The sequence below is a fragment of the Malus domestica genome, chromosome 09, assembly GCF_042453785.1.
Source record: "Malus domestica chromosome 09, GDT2T_hap1".
NCBI classification, from domain to species: Eukaryota; Viridiplantae; Streptophyta; class Magnoliopsida; order Rosales; family Rosaceae; genus Malus; species Malus domestica.
The window spans coordinates 9,526,436-9,550,700 of NC_091669.1; the positions used below are offsets into that span (position 1 = coordinate 9,526,436).

The following is a 24,265-nucleotide window of genomic DNA, read 5'->3' on the forward strand; positions in this document are numbered from 1 at the left end:
GACAATCAATATCGTCATCCTTGATTAGTCCTTATAGTACCTAGGATAACAAAATATTACTAAAACTTTCCATTTTCAGCAGGGTAGCGATTTTCACACTCCATTTGATACATTCGCACTCATCGCTCTTATTTTCGTGCTATAAAAACTAGAGAATTGTAGAATAGCCAAAATGAGATGAGTGCAAAATGGAGAGTGAAAGTCGCTACCTTTTTAGAACAGAAGCATCCTTTCGAACAACCAACAAAAAATAAGGTGACAACATACGACTGCTTCTGAAATTGCTACTAGGTATTATTAAGAAAATAAATAGTTGCTGATAACAAAACTAGTTGGCCAAGCATTACTACAATGTGCTAATATCAACAAAATGCCATCTAATCCTCTCTTTTCTCCTTTCTCTACATCCTCCTCATATATAGTCAACATTTGAAAGAATCAAATAGAAAATTTAGTCTGTATACAGAACAAATACACATCAATCTGGCAAGTCTCATTTTCGCCCGGTCTTCCACTTTTTGATCGGAAATAAGGTCACCTTTCTGCCAGAATTGTTAGCTCTGCCTTCCGAAGATTGTAACATTGAAATCGTTAATGGCGGAGGATCTTTGTGTCCCTTTTCATCCACAAATGGTTTCAGCTCAAATGCACCTCTAGTGAAACCTCTAGCAACCTGAAAGGGGTTTACGCCTCTGACAATCAGTGAATTTCAATGCAAATCATGGAAAAGCATGTCAGCTACAAAGTACGGGCAAGAAAGTTGAGGTCGTGTTTGTTTACTAATGGAACCGATAAATCTTAAGGTTTCTCCTAGCAGCTAAAGTTTCAATTTAAACCATTATTCGCTTATGCATTTCACATACCATACAGGTCATTCATACCATCCTCAATCTTGAACAGAAACTGAAGATTTGGGATCAGGAATACCCGTCGGCTTTACATACCTTTAGCAGAATCCAGACTTTGAGGGAACTGCTCAAGAATGCAAGTCTTGTCCTTTTCCCAGAGGTTAGGTACTCACACATGTGATGATCAACTCTCAGAATAAACTTCGGCCAGGATTTGGGGTTCCCCGGGTCCGGTCTCTCTTCCATCATTGCCTGATAGAAGTTCAAGAAGTATTAACTTTTCTGTTCGAAAGGCACATTTAACAGTTGAATGAACTAAAATTATATGGTACATGTTAAAATGGCTGTAAAGCCTGCTAGCAGGATTTCAATTCTAGAAAGAAATAATTTTCCGCCAATTATAGTAAAAGGAACGTATAGTAGTCTGAAACTTCACTTACAAGTAATCGAGAAATTTCTTGTTCAATTTTGGAGAAGGAGGTCTCTAATGCTTCTACTCTCCCAGTGGCATGACAGCAAGCACACGGTTCACTAATCATAAATGTCACACTAGGTCGTACCTGTCAACATGATAATCATTCATCAGATAAAACAATTAACCTTTGACTGAGCTCATCAAGCATTGTGCGAAGATTTGCCAGTTAATATATAAATCTTGAGAAGATTTTCATGTTGCCCTCTTGACCTAAATTTCTAAATGTTTAATAATCTATACGTACATTTGCAATTTCAAGCAACCATCTAGCCAACCTCGAATAGTTGGGATGGTGCTCAATTGCAAATCTTCTTCAAAATTACTCTCTTTAAAATTTTACTGAATTAAAAGCAAGGAGAAAATTGTGATTTGCAATAATGCAACGTACTCGCTTTCTTGTTATTTCCATAAGTCCATGCCTAGACAGTTCAGAGACTTTAACCATCGATCTGTCTCTCTCCACGGCCTTCTTAACTTCTTCATACACCAATCTCTTGTTTGCTGAAAATAAGGCAGTGCGAAAGAGGAATCATAAACAAATATAACTTCCTCAAGATAAAATGATAAAGAATTCAGAAATTTTTTATGTTTTATGTATTTTAATTAAATTGCCTCCTTTTTCCCATAAAAACATGAAGTTCAGTGACTTTCTATCTATCCTAAGAACCAAACCAGTTGTGGTCATGCCTAAATATGTCAATAGCACGTCCACAAACCCACAAGAGAGGGAGACTTCGACTTACACTCATCAGCCATGTCAATGAAATCTACCACGATTATGCCACCAATATCTCTCAGTCGTAACTCCCTTGCAATCTGAAACACATTATTCTCTGTCAAACAAGTACCACAGAGCTTAAAGAATCAGATGGAAAAATACATCTATCTTAAAGCTTAGAAAAGAGAATAAATAAAGCATCTTTCGGAAGGCAATCAAGTATTAGTTGCATAAACATGGCAATATGCTTTGTTGCCATCTCACAAGTCACAGCTGAGTATGCTGTTGCCTAGCAAGAAATATACAAGTTGCCAATCCGTGCAAGGCAAACAACGTCCAGAAGTGGTGATATAGTTCACATGTAGCATACCTGTTTAGCAGCTGCAAGGTTGACTTCTAAAATAGCTTTCTCCTGTGAATTTCCATGACCAAACATCCCATGTCCTCCATTCACATCGATAGAGACTAATGCCTCAGTTTGCTCTATCACTAAAGAACCTCCATTAGCCAGTGGAACCCTGTAAGGCAAGAGATGTAAACATCAACAAAAATACTCAGCTAACTCTTCTCTCCGCACCCTCACAGCAACAAAAGGAAAAACAAAGATAAAGGGTCAATGAAGTGAAGAAATCATGGAACAAACATTAACAAATGGGTCGATAAGCATCACCAGTGTTAGAAAATGTGACAACGGAGAGCATAAGCAATATTCCCTGCCCCTCACCTTTTACTGAGCATGTTGTTGATCTCTTCTTCTATGTTAAATTCATCAAAAAGAGGAACTCTTTTGTTGTACAACTCTACTCGATCACAGAGATCAGGGGCAATCTCCTGAAGGTAATTGCTAACCTGGAAAGCATAGAAATAACTGACCTTAGTATTTCATAGCAAAATAATAACTTTAGTAAAAAATTAGTGATTACACTGTTGCAGTTAGAGAAAGATAGATCATGAAAGATATAGAAGCAGTCAACTGTAGACTAGTTGAAGTCTGGAACCATACGATGCTTTTCCAATACTGTGTTCTCAGTTTCTCCTATATAGGAGATACAGTAATTTCAATTTCCCCCTCTCACTATGAGTAATTATGACCCCATACATCAATTACGATCCAACTACACCACACACATTTGTCTCATTCAAAAAAATTCATGAGAGTTTCTAATCTACTAAAATATCCTATATGATTAGGCCATACCTCATGATATGTCCTGGGAGAGTCAACCACCATTTTTTCAACCTGAAGCAGCCACAAGAAAGGGATAAGACTGCAAGATTTTTGTAAAATTTGATGTGAACAAAATAACGGAAAATGAAAAACAATAGACAGAATGACTTTGATATAAATGATATAAACTCACTGTCTCATTAAAATAATCCTGGACAACTGAGAGCGTCTGACCCATTGCCCGATGCAGAATGACAGGAATGGCCCCTTCCACACCTTCATCTGCAGCAAGAGCTGCAGATTTTGCATGTTCTGTAATGTTTTTCCAAGTTGAAACAAGGCCTTCCAAATCCTTTTGCAGTTCCTCTAAAGAATGACCAGCAGCAACAGTTCTTACCGTCAGACCAAAACCCGGAGGTTGCAAGGTTTTTGCTATGACTTTTAATCGTGTACGCTCAACACCGCCAATTTTTTTGGAGATTCCGATTCTATCACAACGAGTTAACAATACCTGCAAGCCAAAGGACTCAGAGGTGTTATATATTCGTAATAATAAAGAATAAGGAAAATTTAAGGAGGCAAAGGCTGAATCAAAACATACCCAGAATCTGCTTTTTAATTTTGGGTAAGCAGTCAGTGTGGGACCTTTTGAACCCAGCCCCTCTTTGACAACTTGTACAATAACTTTAGTGCCTTTCTGAACTCGGGCCCACTTATTCTCATTAGTCACAGTATTTGTATCCTTCTTATTCTGGAGATGAGACATTTGAGAATTGCTAGAACCATTTATGGCAACAGGTACAGCACTAGTTTCACCTTCTAGAAAATCAGCTTCTACTTCACCATAATCGAGTATACCACCATTCATGTTTTCCTTAACATCTGAAACATCAAATTCATCCTCAATATCATGCTCATCATCGTCATCATCATTGTGCATTGATTTTACATAATCATTCTGAGAGCTGATTTCAATGACGTCATCAGTCGCTTCATAATCAAGTGACACACGTTCATTTTCGTATGCAGTCACATGCTCATCCAACATATAGTTGTTAGCTTCACTTTTCTTTGTCCTTCGGAATGGAGGGAATATGAATGGTTCTCTGTTTTGTTTAATGTCCATTAGAGAGGGTCTAGAACTCCCAATATTTACAAATGCACCACCCATATGGGGTACAAGTTTCGAAACCACTCCTATATACACGCTATCACACTGCACTGTACTTTTAACTGGTTCCAGTAGTAACTCAACCAATTTCCCATATTCTAGTAGGGCTATCCTTTGCATGGTACATATAGAGGAATTAATCAGTATAATGGTAGAAACAGGTTCCTTCGAAATTAGGTTATTCCTTTCTTCAGGCAACAAATGTTCTGGATCATCCAAATTTTCCGCACCATCTTTTATGCTGTCATTCTTTTTGGACATATCAGACCCCATCTTATCCTTAGACACAAGGCAGAAGAGAGGTGAATGGAGTAACCAAGGTTCCTCAACAGGATAATGTCTTTCAGTTGAAAAACTATTAGAAGTTGAGCCCCTCTGACTGCTATTTGCTATACGGTCGCAATCAGAGTACACATTATCCTCCATTGGTTCATTTAAGAATGGGTTCAACTCTAATATGTCGCTACTGGAAATTAAGCCATTGTTAAGTTTGCCATCAGCATACACCGTGCGCTTCTCCATAGGAAGATTTAAGGCTGGCTTGGATTCTATCAAATCACTTTTAACGTATTTCATAATCTCATATTCATCTGTCAAACCACTGGAAGCATTTGAGTGTTCAGAAACATGTCAAGGAAAGAGATTGCATATACTATGGCATTACAAGGGAGATTTACCTCTAGCTGGAGCTGAGAATAATGGTTGTATTGGAAGATATGCCTCCTCTATCCATGAACCCCATGAACTATTTGGAGACATTGTGGTATCGGTCCTCATCCATGAATCCCGCACTATAATTTTTCCACTTTGTTTGACAGGTAAGGGTACAGATATAGACAATTCAGGTCCAGGTCTCCAGGTAATGTCATATGAAGGCCACCTTTCCGTCTTTATGAAATAGTTATACTTGAAGTTGACACCACCATTAATCTGCCAAAAAGTAAAGGGTGAATAAGCGGTTACAGCATAATACAATAAAAATGCTCTCTGTGTCTCTCTTTGTCTTTCCCTGGAGAAACAGCTCTAGTTACTTCTATGCTAAAGGGAAATCTTCAACTACTTATTTTCTCATATTAGAAACATGCGTATGGATTTTGTTGTTTGCTTTCATTTGTGTAAGTCACTATAACAAATAAACAAAACTCATATTTGACAGATACCATAATTCATGCATCACTTCATGCTTCGCAAAACCAACTCATCACTTGTTACTTTGCGTAGCTAGGCAAAATTACCTTGACTTCAGCCTTCCATAAGTTTGTATGTTCCATGGGAGACATTAGTATAGCAATCTCCGGCTCCCAGCAGCCAAGAACAGTAGGATCCCCAGTTATGTATAGAAATTGGCCAGCTTGTAGATCAGCCTCTATTGTCCAGACTATCTTGCACATCCCTTTAGAAGTAGCACTTGACTTTCCTGAGAAACCAGAATGTTCTAGATGCATAAGCCATTTTTAACAATAGGAAGGTACTTACTGAAAGGATGATGTGTAACATTAACGACATAAAAGTTTACATTAGTACTAACTAGTAAGAGGGACATTCTCTTACAATCCTTGTTTCTTTTTCGAGTTAAAAAAAAGGTTACGTATTTCCTTATTATAGGTAGAAACAAAACTAGGAATGATCATCGTGGAAAGGAAAATTTCAGATTAAAATGCTATTGCTCAGACCAGTGAAGCATATTGCAAAGGAAATTCTCTGATAAATTCTTTGCATTTTCGTAGTTGTCTGTCTGAACATGGATGAGGATGATAAGTCCTATCAGTAGACAAAATACTACTTAAAATGCATCTTATTTTCCGCCAGGGGGTGGGGTGTAGGTTGAAGTTCTCAAACCAAACACGGTAATGAGCTTAAAATGAATTAATGCAAACCTAACACACAAGGAAATGGCATCAAAGATGTTCAAAAACAGTACAGTTGCGTTACCTTTCTCCATGGACATCATAGGAGAACTCAGGAAAGAACCATGCTTTGCCATACAAAGAGTGAATCTGAACGCATTTCCAAGAGGTATGTGATGGCATGTATACCTGCTTTGATACCATTATGTATTATATATATCAAAGTAGGAAGACAATCACACTTAGCAAAATTATTTTTAGAAGCATTTCTATGTAATTTATCATCTTCTTTTGAGCACAAATGCTGAAGTTTCCATAGAATGCACAAATACAGGTAGTGGAACAACTACAACTGGTATTTAAATAGCATTCATCTATCCCACGATGTTCTCATTGCATGCAAGGATAGGGGTCGAGGGACTACTAATATTGGAATTTTCATTCGAACCAATGCCGACCGCTCGAGATTAAACAAGCAAACATCTTTCATATTCCATTTATCCTGTGCCTTATGATTTCTATGTTTTGATTAACAAAAAACATGAATATCATTACATTGGTAATGAACAATTATTCTGGAATTAATATGATTTAGCTCGTGTTTAACTACATATCGCAGCGGTAATAAATCTGCTTCAAACTAAACACAATTCCCTATCTAGAGAACACTGACTATAATTTCCCGGTGTATGCTGACATACATTGCGAGTAGAGCAATGCTGAAAACGAAAAGGACCCAAATAAAACCTGGTCCTAGAACACCGAAAGACGCAAGCTTTCGCACTCCATAGCCACAAATACATCCAATTCAATGTGCTTACATAGCAATTCATTCGAAACCAATAAAACCCAAACAAATTCAGAAGCAGAAAACAGTAACAAAACTTGAATTCGAAACGTACGACGACAAAAACCTCAGGCTGACGGAGCTCCGAACAAGCCAAGAGGAAGAAGAGGGAAACTGGGTATGCTTCGTGAGCAGGTGGTGGTGGCGCCGAAGACGGGCGTGATATTCGGGGACGCCCATGAGCCGCCGCGACCCCAGTGCTTCAGTGGAGCAGGGGCAGTGAAAAGCCATAGAGGGCGGTACTGGGTTGGTAAATTAGGACTTGCAGAAGGGGCAGTTCCGTCATTTGATGGGTGCCGAGCTTCAAAGGCTTCAGCTTTGGGACTGTGGAGGGATAATGGAAAGTGGATAGAACGAATTCTGCTGCTTGTGAGTTGTGAGAAGAAGATAGAATGACATGGGCTTGCCCTTGCGGGTTGCTAGTGTTTTTGGCTTGGCGCCTTGTCTCGCACGTGTGAGTGTGTGGATTGTTTTGCTTTTTTTTTTTTTTTTGAAGAAAATAATTTAAAATCTTATAGACTTAAAAACGTAGCATGTTAGATTGTCAGGTAAGAGAAAATGTTTCTTTTTTTGCGGATACATAACATATTATATGTTGTCAAGCTATGAATCAGACATCATCTAATTAATAATTTGGATTGACAGTCTGACAACATAACATGTTAGATTGTGTAGCAATAGACAATTTCTTATAGGGTATAAAAAAATGTTAGTTGTCAAGTTACGTTGAAACATTGCTCTCTGTTCGTTAATTCGAAATGACAATTTGACGATATAATATATCAAATTATTTAATACCACATACTTTTTCTCGACAAATGATCATGATGTGTTTCAAGTTTAACCTTAGTTTCTTGTCTCTTTTTTTTGTCAAAATGCAATCATGTGGCTTAGCAAGAAAAGTTCCATCAACTTGATCATTCCATTGATGACGACATGAACTTCCGCAAAATAAGTTGAATCCTAAGTTAGTTGTATTGGTAGAACACTTCCAACACCAAAATAAATGTTTTCCACGTTTTGGATTTTTTGACAAAAATAAACTCAAATGCTTTGATTTACAGGGAGGAGGATATGAACTTGGGCACAAGGGGGATGAGGCGGGAACATTGCTTTAGTCAACCGGCTCAACTCACGAAATGCAAATGTTTCACATTATTAACATTGTACATTTTGGGTTGAAATATATAAATAACTAAATCATACATGAAAATAAAAATAAAATATTATGAATATTAAACATCGATCCATATCAATTCATTATTCAAGTGAATAGTATTTGTCTGAATCCACTCGTAAGCCCGATTCCACTCCTAAAACCACAAAAATAGGTGGAAATACTCTCTAGCAATGAAGATAAACTTACTTGGGAGGAAATTCCCCTAGTGAAAATTATAATCAAATGTTGCTACTTCAAATGAAAGATGTAAAAACCATTTTTGTACAACCATCGTCCTGTGGCATGCCACGTCATCAATTAACTATCCCTGACAGAATGGCTAACGAAAGTACAAAAGTGTCACAACATTCAAGCTTTAGGTATGAAAACGAAAAAAAATTTAGGTATGAAAGTTGAAATTTCACGATACTTGAGATAGTAAAGATAGAATAACCCATAAAATAAAATACAAGAGCTGCAATAGGTAATAAAAATAGAGTTGCTCCATTAAAACAGAAAACCAAATTCCATACATTGAAGTTCATAAGATAGAGAAGAAAAGACCCACAATCAAATTTGCACGACCAACTCAGCACTGTCTTTTCTGCTTAGCCTAATTAACATTTCAAAATACAGTCCATCACAACAACGAAATTCAAGTCGAACACGAGGCTCCTACTACTTTGCCATCGCCAAGAGAAACAAGGACAAAACGACACCTTTCTTGTCCAAGTACAACATGTGGACGTTTTTGATGTTTTCAATGCCATCATCGCGCGATATCACTCTATCACCGAAGTACTCTTTCCTGAGATCCAGCAGCTTAGCCATTTCCAGTGCATAGGCTCATATAGGCCTTGGGTAAAAGTACATCTCGAACGATACACTGGATATAAGTAATTGGGGAAAAACATAAGAGCACGCACATGCATGTACACAAGATAAGGTAACTGAATCAGCATGAATAAAATCTAAACAATCTCATTTTCCGTCAGAAGCACGCTACTAAAATGAGAAAAACAGAAGTGATAAACTGATTAAAACTAGTTATAATCATGTAGAACTGGAGGGAACAAACAACACCTCCCAAAGGCGGGTGCATCCCATGAAAATTTAAACACTACTCATGTTATAAAAACAAAAACACGTGAAGGAAAAGCAAAACATACCTTCCAGAGTCTCTGTCTGGCTCTATGGCCAGAGGCTGTTCGCCTCCCTTGACAGAAACAAGACTTTCTGCATAAAGAACAGCTTGAATATATAGTGGGTTTTCAATCCCATGTATAGGAAGGTATTTGAGGTTTCGAGTGCGTAGGTTATAGGAGACAACGTCTCCGTCAGTGGCCGCCAGAAGAAGCTCGTCATTCTTCCAAAATATCAATGGAATCTCAATCCTTGGTACAGATTCGATTGTTAAGCGTTTCTTACTCCATGGAATTTTTACCCCATCACTAGAGTCATCCATCACCCATATATCAAAGATAGAAAGTCCAGTTCCTTCATCTTTGCGGTAGCAGAACAAAGCAATGGATTCCTTCCATAATGCAAGACTGCAATTCCATGCAAATCTTTCCAGAGAATCATACGGAACTGGTATCTTATCAAATACCTCCTCACCCATATCAAATGTAAGGATGAAATCATTATTTTGTAGATCAGTAGCAAACCAATGATAAACACCCTTGAAGTAGACATAAAAAGAAGGTGTCCAGATGACAGAAAAATCGATCTCAAACTTGACCTCTCTCCAAGAATCAACACCTAAAGTGTATACCTCTGCTATTCTAGGCCCCGGCAAAAATTTGACAATTCTAACAACCTTGTATGCTTTAGCTTTGGAATCATACCCAAATCCAACGGCATTGGTAATGGTATCCACTCTATCAGCAACATCTGGTTCTGGGGGAGGCAGGAGAAGACAAGGCTGGGGAAGAAGCTGAAATTCCATGATCGCTGGATTGACTAAACCAATATCCTCGGGACAAAAGTGAATACTTAGACAGAAAATCCCATCACAGTAACCCACAATTTCAAAATTTGGAGAAGATACACTCAACAAAGGATACGCAACACTAAGATCCTCAACACAGTCATCACTATCGCTAAAATCCTCTGAAACATTAAGCAATGACAATAAAACGTGCTTCCTATGATCCCTCAGATTGTTAACAGTATGTTTTACAACAATGCTGGTGGAGGAACCTGATTTCGAATTCGAGTTAGAAAGGTGACTCGCCACAAAGCTAGGACTATCAATTAGATCACACCACAACTTACGGACACATTTGAATCGCATCAAGGATTTAGGTGGCAATCGAGACAGGATTTGCACCACCATATCATCCGTAAAATTACACGACTTTGCCATTAACTAATTAATTAATTTCTCCTCCTCTACTTTTCCTTTTATGCTTTTCAGCAAATTAAATAAGGCGGAACAATGATGGAGCAAGATCAAGGGAACATCTTACCTTGGATTTCCAATCATGCTGAGTCCAAGAGCAGGAATTTATTAAACTTCAAAATCCACTCAAATTCCTCATCGGAGCTACTGAGATGCCTTCATTTCCAAACACTCATTGTTTCTTCCTTCCACTCGGCTCTGACTAGTCTCTCTGTTATAGTCAATGCTCAGTCATACTGATATTTCTCTCTAGGGTTTCTTCTTCTTCTTTTGCTGCTGTTTGATGATGGAACGGGTTCAGGGCCCCCTTTGGACTTTTGTAAGCTAAAAAGGAAAAAATATATTGTCCAAATGTGGGTGTCATTTATTATCTGTCTCGAGAACATACTTTACGTTACAAGTTACATCAAGAGAGAAGTGCACAATAACCCATATATATATATATATAGGACATGATTTCCGCACACCATTTTCCTTTTTTTGCACACCCTATTTATTTCTGGGTATTATACTAAATAAATCCAAAGGAGAACCAAGGAGCAGAAATAAACAGGGTCTGTAGGTGGAGGGATGGGGTGTGCAGAAATCATTTCCCTAAATCAAGAATATTTTGACGATTTCCCACTAAATTAACATAAAGGGCCAATTTCCGCATACGACCATGTTTCCCCGTACTTCATCTAACTTTCTATTGAAAATGTCACATTTCAAAATTAAAAAAAAAAAAGAAAGAAGACAATAATAAGATTAAGAAAGGAAATATAACAAACACAAAAGGAGATTCATCGACCAACATGTGACTTTTTGGATCGAATTTGGGTAAATTTGAAGCTAAGGAGAAATTATCTATTCATAGTATTTTAGGGAAAAAATTGGCCAAACCAAAACTTTATGGGTAATATCGGCAATGGGGTACAGGTTAAGGGGGGGAATCGGGGAATTACTCTTCTTATATGTATAGAGAAACTGAACTCAAGTGAAGCTCTAGGTTAGTGTCAATTGTGATTAATTGAAACAATGGAAAGTAAATGGAAGAAAACATGGTGATCAAAATCTGCAATGAGAGAATATCTCTTGAAAAGATATTTTTGAAGAACTACATCCAACTAAAGGAAACGGAGAGAAGATAATAAAGCAACACTCTAATTAAATTTGGCTTGCCCGGTGTTCAGCATAATTATAAGGTTAGTGTTCTGCAGTTCTATGTGGATCTACTTAAAAAGCTTACAGCAACAAAACTGCTTTCTAGAGAAGCATTTCCAAACGGACCATAGATGTCCTAGTTTACAGGATTGAAGCCAGTCAGTTAAGAGTTATTTTACTCACCCCCTAACCCTTGTATAGCTTACGCCCCTCTAGATTGTGCCACATGTTTAAAAGACAAAACACAATTAGTCTAATGCATTTAATTATTTCTTACCAATAATTAAGCAATAAACTTACCATTCAAAACCCCACTGAGTGAGGTTTCAAAACATAATTCATTAAAATTACATGATGAATGTTGTTGTTAAGGCCTTGCAAGGCATGATAGTGATTGGAGTTGGGGCTCTTGACTTTATAATTGGTGCAGCTCTCTATTCATTCAGAAGCTGCAATCTGTAATGGAAAGAGATCAAGAGTTTGCGTTGTTGAGCAAATTTGACACCATATTCTATATACAAGCTCAAAGTAGCCACTCTTCGGCATCCTAATTTTGGGACAACATAAAAAATTCATATGTTCGCCTATCAAATTTGCCCCACCTAGTCAGAAATCATATTGCTATTTAGCCTAATGAAAAATTCAAAAGTTAGTTCACATCAAAGACAACATTCAATACTTTTATTTATGAGACAATGATGCCCTATTAAATGGCGGCTCAGTTTACTCTCGAGGATTGCTGATTAAGTAAGCTCGAGAGGAACGGGTCTAAACTAGACAAGAAGAGTAAACTATTCAAACTATGCACAACAAGGATATGGTTAGTGCTTACAGGGAACTTTCTCTTCAGGTTGCTTTCGGTTGCACAACTCCAACAGCAGATTATATACTTCATGGCTTAGTGTTTAGATCTTCCCCCGGGCTTGGCAATAACCGAAGTGGATGGTCAGAAGGGCAAGTCTTGTGAATTTGCCATTGCTCCACTGGCCCTGCCTTGACCTCTTCCTCTTGTCACAGTTTGAGAAGACGATGGCAATACAGCAGATCGCTGAGTGAACTCCATTCGCCTTGATCATGGCATGGCCTGACTACCTCTTCCTCTTCCTCACCACACCTAAACCCTAACAACAATATCAAACTAAGCCTTAAGTCAACCAAGTAAATTAAGCATGTACGATTTTCTCAGTTACTGCTCGAGAAGAGGATGCAAATTGAGTTTCATCGCCTTTGCCTGCAACTCTCCCATTTCCTCTGCCCATTGGTCTAACTCTTCCTCTACCTCTTCCCCCTGAATGAACAAGAAACGCTCGCTCGCTCTAAATTTGGGTTGTGATCATGAAATAAATGAAACAATAGGAAAGTGTACTCTATCACTTAAGAAATGACACCCAAAACGTCCTCCTTATCATCCTCCTCGCCACCAACAATTGCCTGACGGCAATGCGGGTGGAGGAACTCGAATTATTCGAATTTGAGAGGTGGCTGGCCACAAAGCGACTATCAACCAGATCACGCCAGGACTCGTGGACGCATTTGATCCGCATCAGCGGATTTAGGTGGCAACCTTGACAGGATTTGCGCCACCATATCATCCGACAATTTGCAGAAATTTTCCATTAACTAACCAATTAATGAATAATTAACTTGTTCTCCTCCTCTTCCTCCATCTCTACTTTCCTTTAATCTTGAGCAAAACAAACTGGAACGATGATCACTGAAACTGTTACCTTGATTTTCCGATAGCGTCGACGGCGTCGAAGACCAGGAGGACCCACTCAAATGCCTCTCTGCGACACGAGCGACTGGGAATCCTTCGTTTTCGAGCACTCCTCAGCCTCTTCCCTTCGTCCTTTCCGCTTGGCTCCGACGACGGTAGTCTCTGTGTTTTAGTCAACGCCAGTCAACGCATATTGACACTGACACTGGCAATGCTCAGTAGGGTTTCTGTTTTGTGTAAACTGGTTCGGGCCCATTTTGGGTCGAGCATTTGGGCATTTGCGAACTAAAAACTTTTTGGGAGGTTTTTTTTTTTTTTTTTTGGTCCGTCTCAATAATATTCTGCTCAAGTGCTTTCCGAATAGTTAAAAGCACTTCAAAAAATTAAAAGTGCTTCTTACAATATTTAGCGAAAGAAATATTAAGTGTTTGCAGAGTAGGAATATTAATTTTTTTCTCGAAAGTAGCAGATATTGAGTGCTTTATTAAAGAATCACACGTTGAGTGCTTCTCGAAACAAGTATTTGGATTTTAACAAAAGCACTTCTATTGATAAAGAGAAGACGTAATTTTGAGGGGAGCACTAAGGGGCCCTTCAAGTTAAGAATTTGTATAACGCGAGTACACTGCTTCTGTAGCGTGCATGCTTTTGAAGTTCTTCTGCAAACTATATTAGCCTGCGGAAGTACTCCAAAGTTTAAAACGCATGCATTTGAAGTTCTTCTGCAAACTATATCAACCTACAGAAGTACCCAAAGTTAAACACATGCATTTGAAGTTCTGCAAACTATATCAACATGCGGAAGTACTCCAAAGTTAAACGCGTACGCGTGCATTTGAAGTTTTGCAAACTATATCAGCATGCAAAAGTACTCCAAAGTTAAACGCGTGCATTTGAAGTTCTTCTGCAAGTTATATTAGCGTGGAAAGTAAGTCTTTTTAACTTTGGTTTCATGATTATATCCATACATTTTGAACACAAAGAATATCATATCATGTAACATAAAAAATATCATATATCAATTCAGAAGCCAGCTGAGTAGGTTGTCAAAACATAATTCCGCGAAGAGAGAAACAAATAAAGCAATTAAAAGAGCTGCAATCATCAAGCAAATTTGACACTTGATGCATCCAGAACATCTTCTCCTTTGTCAACAATCGTCTTCTGTTTAAAAGTAATGAACGATTCAAAATTAAGTTCCACCTCAAATACGAGACCAGTGGTGTAAGGACAACACTGAACGAAACGAGAGGAGTGATTAGTATCTCAAACTATGCGCAAAAAGGATGAAGTTAGTGCTGCTGCAAGAACAGATCATGTGGTTTTCATTTGCTTGATTGGGAACTTCTCTTCAGCTTGCTTTTGCCACATATAGTTTGCAGCTTCAATCCACTGTTTATTAACTAAAAACTTCTTTTCTTTGACCGCCCATTTAGACTTCTCTGTGCCAGCATCTCCTGAAACCACATGTGTCACCGATGGGTCCACTTGTGTTGAACATAGGGATGGGCAACGGTTATGGCGGGCGGGTAACCGCGATTATTTACTCATAACCGTTTATGTTCATACCCGCATAACCGTTTACCGGTTGGGTAATTACATAAATGGTTATACCCATAACCATAACCGTTTATAAACGGTTATCCATACCCATAATCGTGTACCCATTTACCCATAACCATTTACCCATTTAACCATAACCATAACCATTTACCCCTTTACTCATTTTTTCGCCCGTTTATCATTTTTTACCCATTTACCCTTTTTGCGCCCGTCTACATTATTTTTTTTAACAATTTGAAAATTACAAAAGAAAAATTTGTCATAATTTTCATTTTCTGACAATTAAACACAGTTATAAGTACATTTTAGCATACATTTCCCTATTTTAATCATTTAAGTCCTCATATAATTCCAATAATTGAAATAATAGTTTACGAACGATATTTTTCTGTATAGCAACCAATCAGTTTTTTTTTATTCTGTATAGCAACCAATAAATTATGGAAGTTCAGGAACCTGAGAAAATTGAGCCTAAAGGAAGAGTAAAAGTAGAGCTTTTTTATTTCTGAATTCCTGAATGATTTTTAAAGCAACAGACCCTTTAGCAACAGCTCATAAATATGTGTTTTTGATAACAAAATACAACCGTACGAAACCAACCAAATTTCATCTAATTCATCACAAAACTGAGTCGAAGTCGAGAGGCGGAAAGAGAGAGGGACGGATAGAGAGAGTGACGGAGTTGTAACTTATTCTCTGAGGGTTTTTAATTTTTTTTTTAATTTTACATATATTAAATTAAATGGGTAAATGGATACCCGTTATAACCGCGAATATTACCCATAACCGATGGATACCCGTTATAACCGCGGATAATACCCATAGCCGCCCATTTAAATTTCATGGATAAACGGTTATACCCATAACCGTTTATTTGTCTAAACGGTTACCCATAACCATAACCGTCAACTTTAAATGGGCGGGTAACTGCGGTTACCCATACCCATGAGTATTTTGCCCATCCCTAGTCGAACAAGAAGCTCCCAACTGCTCTGCCATAAGAGGTTGATTCTCAGCATCGACATTCGAAGGAAATTCGTGGCTGAAAACAATTTTACACCCCTTTAACACATCCTTCTTAACAGTTTTCAACACCTACAAACATAGCATCCAGAAGAATCCACATTAAATATATGAAGCTAAAGTAAATAGTCATGTTTTAGTGGCTCTGAAAAAACTTGTTCACCTGTCTCACATCTCTTTCAGCAAGATTATCCTCCAACTCCTACAAGATGGCCACCAACAATAGATTAGCACACAAAGAAAGTGTAACTTTTTGCCATCATGGAGACATAAAGTGGTACTTACACATGGTTCATCCTAATGCTATATAAGTTAGGATACTGAATTGTTTCCTCATTTCTTCATTGGTGATTCATATTTTCGGTGATTTTAAGAATGGGTAATAAGTTTTTGTCAAGAGTTAATGTGTTCAGTTTCATTTTTTCTAGTTTCTGCTCTATATGGTTTTGTGTCTTGTGATTGGAGTATCATGTGATTAGAGGTTCTAAAAGACAAACATGACTTTTTTTATTTGGTCAGAGGAGGGGGGAGCAAGTTCTGTTCAAAATTTGGCCTTTCCGATGGCTTGGAAGAAATTATATCACTATTGCTATTACAAGTGTCCAGTTTGCAGAAATGACAAGGCATGCTATAATCTATGCTTCTTTGGTAGATTTGATTCAAATTGGTAGATTTCGGTAAGAAAGAAACTTTTATCTTTTCTTTTAGTTAAAGACAGTTAGGACATCAATTTGTAAAAGATATGAATATTAACAATGGTGATAGAACCGCCAATCCATATAATTGTAAATAGATTTCCACATATATGTAAATAGATTTCCACATTTTGGGTCGAGCATTTGCCTTTTACGAACTAAAAACATTCGAAAGGTGTTTTTTCTTTCCTGGTCCGTCTCAATAATATTCTGCTTAAGTGCTTTCCGAATGGTTAAAAGCACTTCAAAAAATTATAAGTGCTTCTTGCAATATTTAGTGAAGAAATATTGTGTGTTTCCAGATTATGAATATTAATTTTTTTCTCGAAAGTAGCAGATATTGAGTGTTTTCTTAAAGAAGCACAGGCGCCAAAAGCACTTCTATTGATTAAGAGAAGATGTAATTTCGAGTGAAGCATCTAAGGGACCCTTCAAGTTGAGAACTTCTACAACACAATTACATTGCTATTGTAGTGTGCCTGCATTTAAAGTTCTTCTGCAAACTATATCAGCCTGCATAAGTACTCCAAAGTTAAACGCGTGCATTTGAAGTTCTGCAAACCATATCAACATACATAAGTACTCCAAAGTTAAACGCGTTCGTTTGAAGTTCTTCTGCAAATTATATCAGCCTGCATAAGTACTCCAAAGCTAAACGCGTGCATTTGAAGTTCTGCAAACTATATCAGCATGCAGAAGTACTCCAAAGTTAAACCAGTGCATTTGAAGTTCTTCTGCAAGTTTATCAGCATGCGGAAGTAAGTCTTTTTAACTTTGGTTTCATGATTATATCCATACATTTTGAACATAAAGAACATCATATCATGTAACATAAAAAAATATCATATATCCATTCAGAAGCCCGCTGAGTAGGTCGTCAAAACATAATTCCGCAAAGAGAGAGATAAATAAAGCAATTAAAAGAGCTGCAATCATCAAGCAAATTTGACACTTGATGCATCTAAAACATCTTCTCCTTTGTCATAAATCTACAACCATATCCTACATACAAGTTCGGTATCCTACTTCCGAGACAAACATCAAAAATTCAATCCGCTATCAAATTTTCCTTCACCTAGTCAGCAATTGTCTTCTGTTTAAAAGTAATGAACGATTCAAAATTAAGTTCCACCTCAAATACGAGACCAGTGGTGTAAGGACAGCACTGTACGAAACGAGATGAGTGATTAGTATCTCAAACTATGCACAAAAAGGATGAAGTTAGTGCTGCTGCAAGAACAGATCATGTGGTTTTCATTTGCTTAACTGGGAACTTCTCTTCAGCTTGCTTTTGCCACATATAGTTTGCAGCTTCAATCCACTGTTTATTAACTAAAAATTTCTTTTCTTTGACCGCCCATTTAGACTTCTCTGTGCCAGCATCTCCTGAAACCACATGTATCACCGATGGGTCCACTTGTGTCGAACAAGAGGCTCCCAACTGCTCTGCCATCTTCCAGAGAGGTTGATTCTCAGCATCGACATCCGAAGGAAATTCGTGGCTGAAAACAATTTTACACCCCTTTAACACATCCTTCTTAACAGTTTTCAACACCTACAAAAATAGCATCCAGAAGAATCCACATTAAATATATGAAGCTAAAGGAAATAGTCATGTTTTAGTGGCTCTGAAAAAACTTGTTCACCTATCTCACATCTCTTTTAGCAAGATTATCCTCCAATTCCTACAAGATGGCCACCAACAATAGATTAGCACACAAAGAAAGTGTAACTTTTTGCCATCATGGAGACATAAAGTGGTACTTACACATGGTTCATCCTAATGCTATATAAGTTAGGTTACTGATTTGTTTCCTCATTTCTTCATTGGTGATTCGTATTTTCGATGATTTTAAGAATGGGTAATAAGTTTTTGTCAAGAGTTAATGTGTTCAGTTTCATTTTCTCTAATTTCTGTTCTATATGGTTTTGTGTCTTATGATTGGAGTGTCATGTGATTAGTGGTTCTAAAAGACAAACATGACTTTTTTTATTTGGTCAGAGGAGGGGGGGAGCAAGTTCTGTTCAAAATTTGGTTCTTCCGATGGCTTGGAAGAAATTATATCACTATTGCTATTACAAGTGTCCAGTTTGCAGAAATGACAAGGCATGCTACAATCTATGCTTCTTTGGTAGATTTGATTCAAATTGGTAGATTTCGGTAAGAAAGAAACTTTTATCTTTTCTTTTAGTTAAAGACAGTTGGGACATCAATTTGTAAAATATATGAATATTAACAATGGTGATAGAACCGCCAATCCATGTAGTTGTAAATAGATTTCAACATATATGTAAATAGTATTGCATATCGTGTGTATTTATAACTTTCTACATATTTTATACAGTTTTAAACCCGCAGCATCGTGCGGGCACCGTTGCTAGTTATCATATATACTAAAACTCAACCGGCCTGGTGACTGTGGATGACCAGTGTGATGACTGTTTAACCCCTCGGTTTATCCTTGCTTTCCTCCTTTGTGGCCCGCTTTGTACAGTGAGATTACGGTTTTGCCCATTGGATGCACGTGTCGATCATCGCTGGATCTCCTTTCGACTTCTTCTCTGCTTTCGCTTCTCTCTCTCTCTCTCTTTCTCTCTCTCGCCATTCTCGGTTTCTGCTATTTCCAACTCTAGCTTTCTGTCTTCAAAACGCCGATTTTTCTCGCCCTCCAACCTTCCATCTTTCTCTCAGGAATTATCGACAACGGTGCAATTAGATCTGATTCAATTTTTTACCCAGAAAAGTTGGCGTTTCCTGGTGAGTTTTACGGCTTTCTCAGTGTGGGTGTTTTATTTTTTATTTATTTATTTATTTTTGTGGTTTTAGATTTGAAGATGGGTTTTGTGTTTATGTTTGCTTTTTGTGATTCTGTTTGTAGGCTCAGATCCTCCTCCTGTTCTTCTTCACCCAAACCAGCAGCCCCATCTTCGATTTATACCGACGGAAACACCACGAATTGAGGCGCAACACCAATACTGTAACAATTATAAGAAAAGAGCTCCAAACCCGTAAAGGTATTCTGTTTTTTTGTTTTTTTTGGTTCTGGGCTTTTGACTTGTTTGGATACTGAGAATAATTTTTTCAATTTTTTTCATTATTTTGTTTCTGGGTTGCCTTTAATTAAGAGAATTAGGAAATGGGTTTAGAGTGAATTTAAATTCTGGGATATCCCTTGAGGAAAATCTTGGTCAGATTCTGTTATGTGTTGTTATCAATCATTGAATTGCTTTTGGAGTTTTCGTTTGATCAAAGAGATAGAGTGTTTTTTTGGGTGAAACTTTTAATCGGTGAGATTTTTAGTTAGGCTATGTTTTGGGTTTTGGCAAATTTCTAGCGTGTTTATGCATGTGGTTTTTATTATAGACTTGGAAGAAAATGGGATTGAGGGTGAGGGGAAAGCGGCAGAGAAAGCATGGAAGAGAGATTTGGGATAGGAAAACAGATGAAAAGAATATGATAGAGGAATGGGTTCAGTTCATTTTCACTAATTTTTTTTAACTGATTTGGGATTTTGTTTGGGTTTGAGGCCATCATTGGCGTTAAGACATTTATTGTCAGACAGTGTGTGTTTTTTGCTAACTTTTATTGGTAATTTTTATGTTGTTCTTACGATTTTGTGTGGTAGGGTTTCTAAATTTTATCATTGATCATTTGGTTTTTTTTGTGTGTTGGTTTGTTTGTTTTGCAGGTTGTGTTTGTGCTGGGACAACATTTTCACCTTCTGTTTGCACTGGGATGATTGCGTTTTAAAATTGTTGAGGGTGAGATTTACGTATGGAATCATTCCATTTTTTTTTCTTCTTCCAAATATCTGTATTTAGTTCTCTTTAATTTTAAATTTTAAAAATTAAATCGTTATTTGAGTAATGTTTTATTAGTTTATGTTATGTGTTGTGATCAAGAATTCTGTTGGATTTGGGAATTTTTGTATGATGAGAGAGATGAGGAGTTTTTTTTGGTTTGAATTTTTTATTGGACCGATTTGCAATTGGATTGCATTATTCCTTTTTGCACCGTTCTTATGCAAGCACTTCATTATTTTAAATACAATTTGAAGAGAGCTCGGTTGCAGGTTGGATATAAAATGTTAAGGTGAGATAAAATCGAGATGCCAACGGTGGAAGAATGATTTAGAACTGGGGGAGGAAAACAAAGGGAAGATAGAAGAGTATTAAGAGAGGGATAGGGTTGACCTCATGTAGAGTTTTTTTTTTAATCGATTTAGGACTTACATGTATCATCATCCTGTATACTAAAACTCAGTTTTGAGTACTATTGATGACCAGTGGCCGGACCCATTTGCCCCTCGCTTTCCTTTGTTTCCCATGCTGTTTTCACATTTGTACAGTCGAATGGTTGTTTTGCCCCTCGCTTTTTTATTATATTTTTTATCTTTTAAGTTTTTTTGTGTTGGCACAAGGTCACACCAGTATTAAACAACTACAGGTCCTCCAAAGGTTAGCTTATTACCATATTTCATCAAGTTCGGTATAAATAGATCTTCATTTTTTACTACAGTTAAATACATGGACATGCCTCCACAAATACAGATTAGTTCTTGGTTAAATACTTTGTGTTCAGTAAAGTTGACATAGAAAATCTTCCCATTGTGTACCAAAATCCTCCACACATGAAAACAGAAATTCTTACTCAAAAAACACATATTACAATACTGTTGTATCTGTTGTTTTTTTTATTAAATTAACGCACTATTTTCAATTTTATATCCAACACAAAAGAAAATGCTCTTACACAATGTGGTTACTTACATTTTTTAACTTATCTACCACATGTTAATATGAGTTATATAAACAGGAAAACAACAGTTCAATAGAAATATGATGCATATCATTTAGTTAACAATGGTGGCAGCTAAACAATCAAACAATTTGTTTCAATTAGTTAGTACATGTTATAAATTTCTCAATCAGAATTGTTTCAGTGTGTTCAATACATTTTTTAAGCACCTTTCCAGTTAGTTGTCCAAACTAATTATTCCAGCTTATACACCGTATAATACCAACAATTTAACGACCAATGATACTTCATTTAACATAGACTCCATTTGGAAAAAGCAAAATAAATCTTTTTCTCTGCTGAAAACCCAACAGATATAATGATGTAGATCAGTTATATCAACAAATTACCATAGTTCACCCTAATGCTATACGAGTTTGGCTGCTCTTATGTTTCCTCATTATTCCATCGGTGATTTGTATTTTCTGTTATTAACCATTCTTGACTAACAAGTCTTTTTCAAGACTAATTGTGTTCAGCTTCTTTTTTTTTTTTTTCAATCTTTGTACCGTATGGTTTTCTATCATATAATTACAGTTTAACTGATTACAAGTTTAAATATACTTTTTCCAATGCCTTAGAAAAAAAATTATATTGCTGTTCACAATGGACATGTCCAGCTTGCAAAAATTATAAGGTATGCTACCACTCTCCATAATCTAGATATCTATAATGTGCATAAAATTTGTAACTTGAGCTTAAGAAGCTTCTGGTACACAGCCAAATCACTTATATAAACAAATTAACATCATTCATCCAAATCCTATACCAATTGATTCCTTTTTATTCTCTCAACCTCTTGTCTAATTTTATTTTTCTTTTTTTTTGGTGACTTGCTGTAGAAGTTAGAATGAGCTTTTCACATAACATGGATGATGAGTATGAGAAACTCATCCAGAGAATGAATCCACCAAGGTACATACAAAAATCATACATTGGGTTCATATAGAAGTATGAATTTTCTTTTAGGATACAACTTTGATGCAATAATTTATATCATGGTTTGTAACATATCGTATAGATTTTGCCCGTAATTTGTTTTCATTGCTATTTATTTCCTTGTTGAACACGATGAAGCGAATTCTCTTCATTTGCATTCTTGCATTTAAATTTGCATGTCAGTTCATGGTAAATAATATTCAATTTTCATTGTCTTCGATTCAACTGAGTTGCAGTTTTATCATCTATTTATAAAACCCATTTAGACTCACAATTTTTTTGTCTGGTAAAACTTGAACTGTAGCATTATGTATATCCAAGATTGAAGAAGAAATTTAAGTTAAATTAGATGGACACCCAATACTAGGGGTGATATTGGCAGGGTTGTAATCATATCAGTAGTCGATTGTATAAATAAAGTGAAATACAAGACTAACCCAACGGGTATCATAAAATAATGTTGAACTACTTTTTTCTCTCTCGGTATTCAAGATATCATTCCTCACTTGGCCAAAAACGATAGATTATCCCTCATGATGTGCTTTCCATGTTTGAATATTTTGTTCATTCAGTTTCAAGTGTTTTCTTTTTGTGTATAAGAATATCTCAGTAACTCATTGTTTTTTCTTTCCTCTAGGTGGTACAATAGTTCTATCCAATCAATCATTTTAAACAAGTTACCTTTGTAAGGTATCAAAACTACAATTTTTCTATAGCAAATAAAATTCTGTCCTTCACTATGGTAATTTTGTTTAGAATAATTAATGTTACGTTGATACTAACTCAAATTTATACATTGCTAGAAAGTCAATTTGTATTCCCGCAGCATCGCGCGGGCACCGTTGCTAGTTATCTATACTAAAGCTCAATAAGAAAAACACTGTTCTTAAGTACAGCGAAAGGACAGAAAAGCCCATGTTTCACTATTATTTTTCAGTGTTATTTTTTTGCTGCATAGTGAAATGGCCAAAATGGCCAATTGCTTAGGGGTCGCACTCTCTCCCGCTTGGTGGACGAAATCTTCTCTGCCCCTTCAATTTGTCGACCCACCGTTTCTCTAGATACTTCCCAGTCCCACATCGTTTTTCTCACCGTGCTGCTTGCCTCTACTCTCCCTGTCTTCCTCGTCGCCTCATCTGCTAAATTCTCTTCAATTCTACCAACCGCCGCAACCGTTCAGACTTTCCCAAAGGTAAATTCTTTTCTCTTCCTTACACAATTTGATATTGATTTTGAAAATAGTGAAAACCCATAAAACAAACTGACTTTCTCAACTGAAGATTATGATATATGTTTCTAAGCAGTTTGCCTTCGGAAGATTTTCAGAGAATAGCTTCAATTGAGTTAGGTTTTGTTCAATTTAATCTCATTAGTTTCATTCCAATTCAATGATTTTGTGTAACGTAGAATTAGTAAAATGCAGGTGCAGAATGAACGACTAATCAATGTGGGAAAATGTATATAACTGTAACTTAGAAATCTCCCATTTTGATTGCACATATGCTCTTGATGTAAAGTAACTAAAATGTAATGCAACTTAAAGATTGATTTTACCATGTTGGTTTAGCTGTTTTGTTAATTTTTGAAATATTTAGAAATGAATGGGTTGATTTGTGATTTTATGGAATTTTCAGAAGTATTTATTATGTGTATAATGATAAATATATGTGTTTGTGAATGCAGTTAAGCTGTTGGTAGCTTTTGAGTATCAATCGATTATTTTGTACTGTTTTTCAAACTTTCTCTCTTT

General features: G+C 36.7%; 3 protein-coding genes across 9 annotated transcripts in view; all 3 read right to left on the reverse strand.

Moving 5' to 3' along the window:
• Positions 1-270: 270 nt before the first annotated feature.
• LOC103421707 (ribonuclease E/G-like protein, chloroplastic) lies at positions 271-7,517 on the reverse strand. The gene is made up of 14 exons (XM_008359746.4): positions 7,130-7,517; positions 6,313-6,416; positions 5,616-5,797; positions 5,058-5,310; positions 3,811-4,970; positions 3,403-3,720; positions 3,240-3,281; positions 2,766-2,890; positions 2,412-2,559; positions 2,067-2,139; positions 1,712-1,824; positions 1,289-1,408; positions 945-1,100; positions 271-673 (listed from the first exon to the last, which is right to left on the reverse strand). Exons 1-14 carry the CDS (start codon positions 7,303-7,305, stop codon positions 494-496), a joined length of 3,150 nt encoding a protein of 1,049 aa, XP_008357968.3. The 5' UTR covers positions 7,306-7,517; the 3' UTR covers positions 271-493.
• A 1,200-nt stretch (positions 7,518-8,717) lies between these two features.
• LOC103421708 (F-box/kelch-repeat protein At3g06240-like) overlaps positions 8,718-24,265 on the reverse strand; it is a 47,010-nt gene continuing 31,462 nt past the window's right edge. The window contains exons 1-4 of one of the 7 annotated variants that reach the window (XM_029108074.2): positions 13,508-13,738; positions 12,613-12,894; positions 9,403-12,236; positions 8,718-9,119 (exon numbers count right to left, since the gene is read on the reverse strand). In XM_029108074.2, the coding sequence (XP_028963907.2) occupies positions 9,080-9,119; positions 9,403-10,601 (1,239 nt within the window). In that variant the 5' untranslated portion in view covers positions 10,602-12,236; positions 12,613-12,894; positions 13,508-13,738 and the 3' untranslated portion in view covers positions 8,718-9,079. Of the gene's footprint in view, positions 9,120-9,402; positions 12,328-12,612; positions 13,739-24,265 lie in introns of those variants that run through there. The other 6 variants (XM_070805045.1, XM_029108070.2, XM_008359749.4 and 3 more) reach the window with 6 other exon arrangements.
• Positions 17,587-24,265, reverse strand: part of LOC103421728 (RNA polymerase II C-terminal domain phosphatase-like 4) — a 131,742-nt gene continuing 125,063 nt past the window's right edge. The window contains exon 10 of the mRNA XM_070805029.1: positions 17,587-18,333. Within this exon, the coding sequence (XP_070661130.1) occupies positions 18,022-18,333 (312 nt within the window). The 3' untranslated portion in view covers positions 17,587-18,021. The remainder of the gene's footprint in view (positions 18,334-24,265) is intronic.